At 42.6% G+C, this 13,039-nt stretch overlaps 1 protein-coding gene across 2 annotated transcripts in view; it reads right to left on the bottom strand.

The window, feature by feature from the left end:
- Nucleotides 1-6,215: 6,215 nt before the first annotated feature.
- METTL23 (methyltransferase 23, arginine) overlaps nucleotides 6,216-13,039 on the bottom strand; it is a 218,361-nt gene continuing 211,537 nt past the window's right edge. The window contains exons 4-6 of one of the 2 annotated variants that reach the window (XM_069200242.1): nucleotides 7,623-7,707; nucleotides 6,838-6,884; nucleotides 6,216-6,484 (exon numbers count right to left, since the gene is read on the bottom strand). In XM_069200242.1, coding sequence (XP_069056343.1) covers nucleotides 6,468-6,484; nucleotides 6,838-6,884; nucleotides 7,623-7,707 — 149 coding nt within the window. In that variant the 3' untranslated portion in view covers nucleotides 6,216-6,467. The remainder of the gene's footprint in view (nucleotides 6,485-6,837; nucleotides 6,885-7,622; nucleotides 7,708-13,039) is intronic. The other variant, XM_069200241.1, reaches the window with a different exon arrangement.

Here is a 13,039-nt window from a genome sequence, read left to right as displayed (position 1 = left end):
GCTTGCCATGTTCATTCTCCATTAGAACATTGTAGATATTCAATTTGCTGTATGATAAGTTCATTACAGTCACAGCACCGCACATAATGGTAACTGGGACATATGCTACATTCTCACGGACTACCCTGTATGCCAAACACTACCCTTCTTCATAGTTTATGACGTTCTCTTTAGGGAACTTCGAGAAAATTCCCCAGCATGTCTGCCTTAGTTTCAAAGGTAGATATGCTTACCTCACAAGGCATACTCAGAAACCCCCAACTTGCATCGACAAACTGGAAGGAGCTGGATTTAGCACAGTGAGTGCACTAAAGGCGCATGAAAAACATGTCTTCCTGAGCCTCGTGTGGCTGTCATAGGAAACATTATTTAAAGTTCCTTACGCATGCCTTAAGGTAATGATCAGGGAGAAGGAGGCAGCTACTTGATAGGTGATAAAATGTAATCAAACTTATTCCGTCCTGTGGTGTATAAATGTGATGGGCCCTTGTCTGGCAGCGGTAAGTTGATGTGAGTGCAGTGATTTGTTGGATTTGGCCCGTGGCCAGAGGTATGAAAGTGTTGTGTGTTGTGCATGAATGGCGTGTGAATGTACCATAAAGTGGATGGTGCCTTTATGGCTCACCTTCAAAAGGCTTGGTTTCAATATTCAGATACTTTGATAAGTATTCATGCTTTGAAACCATAATTTCTGGAGGTGCTAAAGCCAATCAGTGTGAGTGGTGGATTAACTTTAACATACTACTACCAGGGGAGTCCAAGGGTGCAGGATGTGCGTGGCTCTCACCAGTTTTCCTTCTCCCAGAATCACCTTGAAATAACAAACCTTGCTTAAAAAAAAAACACATGTTCCTTGCATTTCCATGAGGGAAAGTCCTGGAATCTGCAGGCAGCCACAAATCTTCTACCACCCAGCGTTCCCCTAAGTCTCCAGAAAAAAGTGTTGCCTCACTTGGGTGGGTGGGCAAGTGACCATAACAGGGAAGTGCCCAAAACATATTGTGGAGACATCAAAATGACCTATCACAAAACAGCCTGGTTTTGTAAGACGGTCACCTATGTATTTGGTCCTGGGCTCGGTAGCCATATAAGGAAACCTACCAAACCCAGACATTTCTGGAAACTAGACACTCGGGCAGTCCACGAAAGTGTGGCGTGTGTGGATTCCACAAAATGTTTTTACCCAGAATACCCTGCAAAGCTGAAATGTTGATTAAAAACACTATTTTCCTTCCTTTTCCATCATGTAAACTATAGGAATGTGCAGTGATCCACAAAATTCCTACCAACCAGTGTTTCCCCACTTGTCCTGATAAAAACACAACCCCATTTGTGTGCCTGTGCCTAGTGCCCACGTCAGGAATGGATCACTCCAGGGGTCAATAGTAGCCCTCATGCAAGGACTACCATTCACCTTTGGGTGATCCATTCCTGTCATGGGCATTAGGCCCAGGCATACCAGTAGGGTAGCATTTTTGTCAGGACAAGTTGGGGAACGCTAGATGGTAAGATGCTTGTGGATCCATGCATATTCCTGTAGTTTACTTCACAGAAATGCAAGGAAAAATACTGTTTTCATTCAACGTTTCACCTTTGCAGGGTATTCTGAGTAAAAAAACTTTGGGAAATCCACACAAGCCACACCTCTGTGGACTCCCCTGGATGTCTCTTTTTTTATTTGTTTTAGAAATGTCTGGGTTTGGTAGGTTTCCCTAAATGGTTATAGATCCCAGGACTAATTAGTATGCTTGTTGTGTAGCCATTTTAGTTATAGCTCCATGCATGTTATTTTAACATACTAGGCCTGCCGCTGTGCACTTTAACATAGAAGTATTTTATTCGGCTTTGCTTTATTATTGTTACAGTAGCCACTTTTACGGTCTTGTTTTATTTTCTCTCTATCTGACTGTTTTTGCCAAGGCCAGCACTCTGTTCTCCAACAAGACATTCTTGCTCACTCTGTGCTTCTTTCAAGGCTACAGCAAAATAGGTTGCCGGTGAACGTGTTATAAGTTTAGTCTCTGACATTCATAGAAAATGCACATTCTTAGGTAGGGACATTTTCTTAGAACACCAGCTGTTTTATTATAAAAACACTTCCCTGTCCCTTACACGTTAGAGGGAGATTCCAGCCAGAGAGCCACAACTGTATGATGATTGCAGAATGCTTCGCTACAGCTGTTTTGAAGACTTCAGGCCTTTGCTCTTTGCTCAGGTATGGGGGATGATGTCTTCCCAGGGGAACCTGAAGGGCAGCATTAGGGCTTAACACGCTGTGCTCTAGCATATCCTAGGTTGGAATTAGTCTGTTGACTCTAGTGATAATATGGTAGCATTATTTTTATGTTTGTTTTAGTCTCCTTGTCACAATTTTAATCTTGTCATGCTGTATAGTCCTGGTTATTGCAGTCCACTCTTTGCTATCTAAGATGCAGTCGCTTTATTAAAGCATTATTGAAATATACACTGCCTCTGTTTGTCATTGTGTATGTGAGACTAATGTAACTGAGAGAAACGGATGAGACCTGAGTGACCACGGCTTCCTTGAGAAACCAGTTATGTCATGCGCTGCCCTTGGGTAGAGATGAGGCACTGCTAGTTAGCTGGAGCAGATCACGGATTGGAGAGACAGGTGTCACCTGTAGTGGGTTAGACTCAGTCTCTCACACCGCAAGCGATTCTGCCACTCAAAATCCAGTAGTCTCATTAGAATAATGAAAACCTACGCGGCACACTCACCTCAGTTATCATTATCACCACAGGACGTTTTGGGCCCTTCCCTGTGGCAGGCACTTGGCCTACTCAAACAAGTGAGATACTATTTTTATCGGGAGACTTGGGGGGAGTGCTGGCTGGAAGGAAGTTTGTGGCTTCCCCCATATTCCAGAACTTTGCATCGTTGAAATCTGAGGAAAATTTGTTTTTTTAGACGATTTTTTAGGTATGCAAAGGATAATGGGTGACAGAACCTGGTGAGAGCACCACAAGTCACCCCATTCTGGATTTCCCCTGTGTGTCTAGTTTTCAAACACATATAGGTTTGTTAGGTTTCCCAAGGTGCCAGCTGAGCTAGAACCCAAAATCCAACACGTCAGTTTTCTTTGGATAAATGTGATGTGTCCACGTTGTGTTTTGTGGCGTTTCCTATCATGGGCACTAGGACTAACCACACAAGTGAGGTACTATTTTTAATCGGGAGACTTGAGGGAGTGCTGGGTGAAGGAAAATGTGCCTTCCCTCAGATTACAGAATTTAGGATCGTAGATATGTGAGGAAAATGTGTTGTTTTAGCCAAATTTTGAGATTTGCGGAGGATTATGGGTAACAGAACCTGGTGAGAGCCCCAGAATCAGCCCATTTTGAATTCCCCTATGTGTCTTGTTTTCAAAGACGTATAGGTTTGCTAGGTTTCTTTAGGAGCTGGCTGCGCTAGAGCACAAAATCCACAGCTAGGCACTTTGGAAAAAACACATCAGTTTTCTTTAGAAAAATGTGCTGTGTCCACTTTGTGTTTTGGGGGATTTCCTGTCATGGGCACTAGGCCTACCCACACAAGTGAGGTATGATTTTTATCAGGAGACTTGGGGGAATGTTGGGTAGAAGGAAGTTTGTGGGTCCCCTCAGAGTCCAGAACTTTGCATCATTGAAATGTGAGTAAAATGTGTTTTTTTCAGCCACATTTTGATGTTTGTAAAGAATTCTGGTGAGAGCCTCACAAGTCACACCTTTCTGGATTCCACTAGGTGTTTAGTTTTCAAAGACATATTATAGGTTTGCTAGGTTTCCCTAGGTATCGATGGAGCTAGAGACCAAAACTGACAGCCAGGCACTTTGCAAAAAACGTGTCCGTTATCTTTGGAAAAATGTGATGTGTACATGTTGTGTTTTTGGGGCGTTTCCTACCGCGGGTACTAGGCCTACCCACAAAAGTGAGGTACCATTTTTTTGGGGAGACTTGGGGGAATGCTAAGTGGAAGGAAGTTTGTGGCTCCCCTCAGATTCCAGAACTTTGCATTGTTAAAATGTGAGGAAAATGTGTTTTTTTAGACAAATGTTGAGGTTTGCAAAGAATTCTGGGTGACAGAACCTGGTGTGAGCACCACAAGTCACCCCAGTGTCGGTTCCCCTGGGTGTCTCGTTTTCAAAGACATATAGGTTTGCGAGGTTTCCCTTGGTGCCGGCTGAGCTAGAGCCCACAATCTACAGCTAGGCAGTTTGCAAAAAAATACGTCTATTTTCTTTAGAAAAAATGTGATGTGTCCACGTTGTGTTTTGGGGCATTTCCTATTGTAGGCACTAGGCCTACCCACACAAGTCAGGTACCATTTTTAACCGGGAGACTTGGGGGAATGCTGGTGGAAGGAAGTTTGTGGCTCCTCTCAGATTCCAGAACTTTGCATCACTGAAATGTGAAGAAATCTTTTTTTTTTAGCCCAATTGTGAGGTTTGCAAAGAATTGTGGGTGACGTAACCTGGTGAGAGGACCACAAGTCACCCCTCTCTGGATTCCACGTTGGTTTTTTTGGGGCGTTTCCTGCCGTGGGTACTAGGCCTACCCACACAAGTCAGGTACCATTTTTATGGGGGGACTTGGAGGAACACAGAATGGAAGAACAAGTATTATTGCCAATTGTGTTTCTTTACATTTGTGCCTTCCAAATGAAAGACAGTGTGTAAGAAATGTCATTTTGAGAAATGCCTTGTAATTCACATGCTAGTATGGGTACCCCCTAATTCAGAGATGTGCAAATAACCACTGCTTTTTAACTCCATATGTTATGCCCATTTAGGAAATACATAGGTTTCCTTGATATTGATTTTTCACTCTTTATAGTTTACCAAATGATTTGCTGTATACCAGGTACACAATGAAAACCTATTGCAAGGTGTTGCTCATTTTTTGGCTCTGGGTACCTTGGTTTCTTGATGAACCTCCAAGCCCTATATATCCCTGCAACCAGAAGGGTTCAGCAGACGTAACGGTATATTGCTTTAAAAAATCTTCCAGAAATGGAAAAAGTTATAGAAGAAAATGTAGAAAGAAATTACTGTTTTTTTCCAACTCAATTTCAATATTTTCTTATTTCAACTGTTATTTTCAATAGGAATTCCTTGAAGGATCTGCACAAATGACCCCTTGCTGAACTCAGAATTTTATCCACTTTGCAGAAATGTTTAGCTGTCTAGGATCCACCAATGGTTTCACACCTATTTCGGCCACTAAGCGGAAGGAAGCTAAAAGCACAAAAAATAGTACAAATGGGGTATGTCCCAGCAAAATTTGGTTTTCTGATTCAAGTCTGTTTGTCTGTCTGTGGGGAGGTGGTGATTTTAGCAGCACAAACCCTTTGTTGATCCCATTTACAGGGGAAAAAAACCGATGCTTTGTTCTGCTGCACTTTTTCCAATTTTTCCCCAAAAGAACATATTTTAGCTGTATTTTGGCTAATTTCTCAGTTTCCTCCAGGGAAACCCACAAACACCACTGGGTACCTTTAGAGTCCCCAGGATGTTAGAAAAAAAGGACGTGAATTTGGAGTGGATAGCTTATGTGGACAAAAGGTTATAGGGGCCTAAGCGCGAACTACCCCAAATAACCCAAAAAGGGCTCAGCAATGGGTGGGGAATGGATTGCGGGGGGTTAACACTGGAGTGCGCCACCTGTTCCGATTCTTTGCACTCACTGCAGGAGATTGACTGATATTTTGGTTACATTTAGATTTATTAAGCAAGATTATAGAAGAAAATGCTGTACAGCCACTCTCCAAAGGAAATACATTATCAAAATAACTTATTTCACTTACTCCTAGGTTTCACTTATAGTCTGCAAGTGACCATTAAAAAGCTAAGCACAATAGTCACAATTTCCTTTTTCTAAATTCTGAATTTGGTAGCGGCAGAGATAATCTGGTTTGTAATTAGCCACCCAATTATCAAACCCCTGGCTTCTGCTAGAAGCCCATCAACCACTTTTGGCACAGTTCAGTCAATAAAAATGCAGGAGGCAAATAAAAAGGTAACTGTTGTTTTCTTAGATGCACGAAGAAAATCAGTCCTTCTGTCGGGCAAGAGACTGACACAACCATTTTATGCTCCCTTCTCTTTCCACTGACATATTTTAAATATTCCGCTCAGTAACACACATCCAGCACTCAAAATATTCACATAAGATCAAACCCTAATTACGATAGTAGGTATGTCTGTTTCCTGCAACATATACTGATACATTTTTATTTCACATTTGTTAGGTCAAGTTTGTAAATACACTGCATCTGAATCAGAAATGTGTCCATACTTATCGAAAACAGTTCATATAGGTGGGTCTGAACTATTGGACGAAGTTAACACGATCATTTCAACAGTGTGCCTTCCTGGAAGATCGGAGCCAGCCAAGTTAGCACTGTCAGCACCAAAGGACTTCAGTGGAATGTGGACGCACTTCAAATCCCATCTGTGAAGTAAATCCTCTATTGACCAGTCAGCGCTAAGGGTAAAGAATACAAACGTTTTCCTTAAAAACATTTTTTTTTTTTATTCAAAGACGCTGTACAGCTTTTGAAATGGAAAGGCGCCTCTATATTCCATTACCTGTATAGATGCATGCGTGTGCTACCACGGTCACAGAAAGATAAATATTAATGTTAATTGTTGCCAATAGTTGTACAGTTAAACTGCTTTTCCGAGAACACCGCACAGCAGCAGGGACCTTTTTTTGCCAAGCTCTCTATTACTATTAGCAACAACGTTTTAAGAGTCTCCATTTAGTCCACAATCTATCAAAGCCACACAACTCTCATGCATCACTTTATGTTCAAGAGAGAAAGGAAGTGAACCTACTTCTGGTGCGGTAGATAGGAGTGGTCTGGATGGATGGACAGAGAAGACTGGAATGGAAAGAAATAGTGGGATAGGAGTGCTAGCGTATGTATAGTAGACATGATTGTGGCTTTCTTTAGTAAAAAAAAAAAAAAAAGTAGTGCTAGATAACAATGATTTATCTTTTACTTTTATTCTTTATTAAATTGTATGGTTTGCAGAAGCCCACCCTAAAATTAATTAATAGCTAACGTGTTTCGCGACATGCATAATAATTATACTGCTTCATCAGGGCTTACAACTAGCAAACATATTTTCTACAAGAGAAGCCGTTCACATAGCATCTTTTGAATGTTCAAGTCTAATTTGTGTTATTCCATATGGTAACATTTATCAGTGCATTATAGACATGATAACCTTCAGATCATTCGCTCAGCACTATGGATAATTGTTTTGCATTAATCGACAAAGGCTTTGGTTGAGTGCGCATGTGACCAAACAGTATATATGCTAAAAAGAGCACTAGAAAATTATTCAGTGACTAAAATGTAATGCCTTACTACTTTTACTTTTCTCTCCAATTTTTTGGATGCTGGAACGGAAATCATGGTCACACAATCTGAATATCTGAACATTCACTCAGAACTTCAGCAATCTAAATCTCCTGTGTGTGAAAATTAAGAACATCATCCGCAGAGTATAACAGACATACAAGGATGTACATTTTCTGTCTGCCTTGAAATGGTTGGTATGCCTTGGGACTATAGTTACTGGACAACTGGGAGAAGACGCCTACATATATTTACCTTCTGACTTGGTAAGACGTCCAGAACTGTGCACAGGGATTCTTTTCTAACAGGAAGCTCACAGTTGTTAGAATATCTTCAAAGTCTAATAAGAAGAATAACATTCTTAATTTCACAAGGAACTGTCCCCCCAAATAAAAATATGACAAATAAAAAAAAATATTAAATACATTAATTGAAACTGAATTAAGTTACACAAGGGGATCATGACAAGTTTGAGTAAATGGCATAAACGTAGCTTATTATATGTCCTCTAACAATATGTCTGTGGTGTTTTAGAAACCAAAATAACAGAAAGATAGACTCCAATTGTCAGACACTGCTGATACTCGATGTGCTTCCATCAGTATTTCCTCTCAGTCCAAACTGCAGGACTTTCAGAGCTCTAACCGGCACTTGACTAATATGGGGAGGATCTTGATAAAACTCATGAGGGAGAGAACCATTTTAAATGCATAAAATAAATATCCTCACCGGCCAGTAATTAATCATGATTACTGAATTCAACAACATCTAGACCTTTTTCAAAGTGATGCACATAGGTTTTTCAATGATTTGTCAGTGTTCAATATCAGCACAAACTGACATGCACCAATTAAAGTAACACATGTAAACAACTGACTTTCAGACAGTAAGTTTTGTGAGTACTTGACTCTTAGACAAATGATCTTGCAATGTCAACATATACCATATACAAAAAATACATTTGAAAAAGCATAAACAACAACTAATTGGAGTCCCATACGAAGACTAAATGATGATGCCTGAAACTGGGATAAGGTCATCACAAATGTTCCATTGTCCCAGATACTTAAAATTGCTCCTCGTGTGCCTTGCGAACCTGTTTCGACTTCTCTACATAGAGGATAAACTTAATTGTGGTTTTCAGGGCCTATGCTGGATTGTATGGCTAGGGCACTGATTACAAGAAATTGTTGTAAGTACCTGTAATATTAGAATATTAGAAGTTACTATAAAACTTTGACTAATGAAAAGAATTGACATAACAACCATAATTTGAAGTATCCAAAAATTCCAGGTGAATCTACCTAAGCCCCTCGTGACGTCACTAGAGCCATAAAGTGCCGCTATTAGCATACTGACATAAGTTCAATCCATTTTTTAGCATGCCTTCGAGGTGAAAGGATGAAACCAATATCTTAATCAGATAACTGGAGTTTTCAGTTATATCAAGATCAATAGTACATAACAGGATTATTGGTATATACAGCCACACAATATGGAGGTAGGTGGGACAATGGGGAATCTGCAGGTAGACAGAGTATCCACCAGCAAAAGCATTACCTGAGGTAAGTAACTTATTCATCTGATGGATACTTCTACCTGCAGATTCCTCACCCTTTGAACAGATTCCCAAAGCAGCCTTAGGGGCTCATTATGAACCCCGGTGACTCAGACCGCCATGCCAGCGAAAAAGACCGCCACCGGCATGGCGGTCTGAACCGCCATATAATAAACACAGGGTGGCGGCCCTCCGCCACCGCCAGGCTACCACTGCCAGGCAGCCTGACGATGGCGGATTACATTATCCGAAAGGGCAGCGCTGCAGATAATGTACCCTGTGTCCCTCAGCCTTTCCCATGAGGGAAAGGCTGGCGGAAGGGGTGCTCTGAGGCCCCCGTGCAGTGCCCCGTCGCACAGGTCGGGCAGTGATCTGCGTGACGGGTGCTGCTGCAGCCGCCACACTGAGGCATTGCCGACGGCTCCATGTGGATCCATCAGCAATGTCCTGGCCCAGCAGAATGTTCTTCATGCAGCTGGTGGGGTCTCAAGGGGGCTGGCAGTCTATAGAAAGACCGCCAGCATGAACACGGCGGTGTTTACCATGTTCATAATGACCCCCATAGACCCAGAGGTGGGTGCACGGCTGGCTATTACAAAAAAAATCCTGCAGAACTCAGGGAGCAAAGTGACCATCCCTCCTCACTTTGGAATCCAAACAGCAGTATTTTGCAAAAGCCTGACGGGACAACAAGGTTGCAGATATTCACCAGAGGCACTCCCCTCTCCACTGCTGACGTAGAAGAGTTGCCTCTGATAAAATGAGCTCTAATACCTTCTGAAGGATTCTTGTGTGCCATGGTGTAGCAAATCTTGATGCACTGGACTATTATGACAGAGTTCGTTTGTGGGCTGCTTTGCCTTTCATATTTCCAAAATATGCCCAAAAAATGATTATTCAGACTGAACTTGTGTGTCCTATCCAAGTAAAAGCTGGCTGCTCTGTTGAGATCAAGACAATGGAGTCAGTCCTCCTCTTTATTTCGATGAGGAGGAGGAGGATAGTAGGTGAAAAGAGTAATAGATTGTTCTATGTGGGAAGGAGTGACCACTTAAGCCAGGAAGGCAGCCCTAGCACTCAACATCAGCTTGTCAGGGTTAGTAGGAGGACGAGGAAGGTTTTCTACTCAAGGCTTGTAATACACTTACTTTCCCTGCTGAAATGCCAGCAATGAAGAAAACAGTCTTAAATGTCAGTTAACTTAAGGGACAACTGTGTTCAGAAGGGGAGCACATTAGGTAAGTAATAACCAAACTGAGATTCCACTGCAGCATAATAAAGGGAGTGGGGAATACTTGTTTGTGAGACCTTTGAGGAATCTTACAACAACTGGAGATTTAGAGAGAGATGGTTGATCTGGAAGGCATAAGAAAGCCGATATGACTGATAAATAACCTTTAACAGTTGAAACTGTGAAGCCCTGCTATGCTAGTGAGATGGCAAAACAGAGAACATTTCAGGCAGATGAGCACGAAGCGGATCTATGGATTTGTCTGTACACCATTAAAAAATGGCCGTCTTCCAGAATAGACTGTTTGGGTTGAGTGTCCTCTAAAACACCAAATTACATCCACCACTTCAGGGTGTAAAGAAAATACACTTAATATCCTCTGCTCCATCTCCAGACATCTAGGTGAGGCTCAGGATGCCAGTATATAGAACCTGCCTCGGCGTCTGCAAAAAGAGGTCTACCCTGTGAGGCAGAAAGAGCAGCTGGCACAGGGTAAGATGAATAAGGGGAAGATGAATAAGATATGCATACCACACCCTTTGTGGTCAGTCCAATCAAATTACTTAGGCCCAGTCAAGGTGAATCATCTTAAAATATGAGGAATTTTAAGGGTAGGGGAGGAAATAGGTAATGAAGTGTTATGTTCCAGTTCAAGTGAAATGTGACCCACCCCAATCCTCCAAGCATCGGATACTAGAGGGCAGTAAACATTATCTTGAGTTGCAAACATGTCTATCTGAGGAATCTCCCATAGCTGGAAGATGTTCTGAACCACAGTTGAATGAAGACGCCACTTTTAATTGCAAGATGGCACCGGCTGAGATTGTCCTCTCTCATGTTGAGCACTCTAGCCGTGTGATTTGCCAAATGTGATGGTCCACAGCCCAAGACCAGTCATAGAGCTTCTCTGCAGAGAAGATGCAACCCCCCATTCCCATGGCTGGTTGATGTACTACATTGTGGTCGTATTGTCCAGAAAGATCTGGAGTGATTGACAGTGAATGGAAGAGAAGAAGACTTTGAGAGCCAGATGTATCACCTACAACTCCAACAGATTTATCTGCACCTTCGGTTCATCTGGTGACCAGAGGCCTCTGATCTCCAGTTCCTCCAGCTGAGCTCCTCACCCTACAGCGGAGGCATCTGTGGTCACTGTTGCCACCAGAAGAAGAGGGTGAAACAGCTTTCCTTAAAAAATCTTGTTGCTTACAATCCACAATTGTAGATCCACTGTAGTGTCCCTGCAGATCTTGATACAGGCTTGTAGAGCTCAACTGTGTTGGAACCAGTGCCTGCGGAGGCAGCACTAGAGGGTTATCATGTGCCAGAGTGCATGGGACACCAACAGAATGCTAGAGGATAGCAGACTAAGCAGGCTTAAGGCCATCAGGACTGGAATGATCGAAACATCCTGAAATATTTGAATCATAGCCTGAATGTCTTGAATCCTCTGAGAGGAAAGGAAGGCTCAACTCGCTGCAGTATCCAGTACTGCCCCTGTGAACAGGATATTGCAAGAGGGCACTAAGTTAGATTTGGGCTTGGTAATCGAAAGACCACATCGAACAATAGCTGTGTTGTTGTCTGCAAGTGGCGAGACACCATCTCTGGAGATCTGGCCTCGATGAATCAGTCATCTAGGTAAGGTAAGAATCTTCACCCATCGGAGATCGGCTGCAACCACTGCCATCACCTTTGTGAGGACATGAGGTATGGAAGTGAGGCCACACAGAAGGAGCACAAACTGATAATGTTCAAATCTCACTATGAAGTGAAGGAACCTCCTGTGGGACTACAGGATAGGGATGTGCAAGTAAGTATTCTACAATTTGACAGGCACAATTCTGTCTTCTGCTTCGAGCACAAATAGAACCTGAGCCAGGGAGGGCATTTTGAACATCACTATATGCACCTGAGAGATCAACAGTTACATGATGGTTTCCTTCTTTTCTGAGTTGCATCTGACCAGGCTGTGTTGATGAGCTCAAGAGCCTGTTCTGAAAGTCCTGCACTTGCTACAGTGTCCAGAACTCCACACTACTAATCTCAGGTGGTGATGAGTGACCAGTGAATGAAGGCTGTCTAGAGGGTCTGAGAGTAGTTTCGGCAATTGAGGAAAAATGATAGGAAGATTGCATGAGATTGCCAGAAGACTAAATCAAATTTGTGTTCTCCATAATGGCACGATTAAGATCAGTTCTGGTAGTTGTGGCTGGACTACGAGGGCTACTCTTAGGATCATGGAAAAGGGTGGGAAGACATCATTCAGTCTGTACAATTCTGTTCCATAGTCATTGCCGAGAGGATCTGGTCACCAGCTGTAGAACAAGGGTAACTGGAAAGTCAGCCAAGCTGCAACAAGGTCTACATGATAAGGGTCCCATTTTGCCATTTCCTTGGAGGATAAAGTCGAGTACAACTTCCATTCGCTGGAATCCCTGAGGAAGCAAGAGCTCCAGTCTGCCACAGAATTTTGTTTGCTCTGGAGATGCATGGCCATTACTGAGAACTTATGGGTCGCAGACAGAAATGCAGTGACAGAAGTCCTTGGCAATCTCTTCTAAAAGATGGAACCTCATTCCTCCAAGGTGGTTGATATATTGGACCACTGAGATGTTGACCATTTAAAAAAAAATACAACAGCTGGTCCACTGAGGGAAGAATTACCAGATCATGAAAGAGTGTTCAAGACACTTGACGTGCAGGAAGAATTTTCGTCTTTGGACCACCTACCCTCAATGGATAGATTTCCGCATCTTGCAGCCCAGCTGTGGCAGCTCACATACAACTGCATCACTAGGTTTGGAACGAGACGGAAAATGGCCCTCTCGTTCCAAGCATGTATGTGATTGAGTCACCACTGTAGTTCCTGTAGAACCTCTG

This window comes from Pleurodeles waltl, chromosome 7, assembly GCF_031143425.1.
Source record: "Pleurodeles waltl isolate 20211129_DDA chromosome 7, aPleWal1.hap1.20221129, whole genome shotgun sequence".
In the NCBI taxonomy this organism is placed as follows: domain Eukaryota; kingdom Metazoa; phylum Chordata; class Amphibia; order Caudata; family Salamandridae; genus Pleurodeles; species Pleurodeles waltl.
The sequence above is the reverse complement of the archived record's forward strand: the minus strand, read 5'-3'. Positions and strand labels throughout refer to the sequence as shown.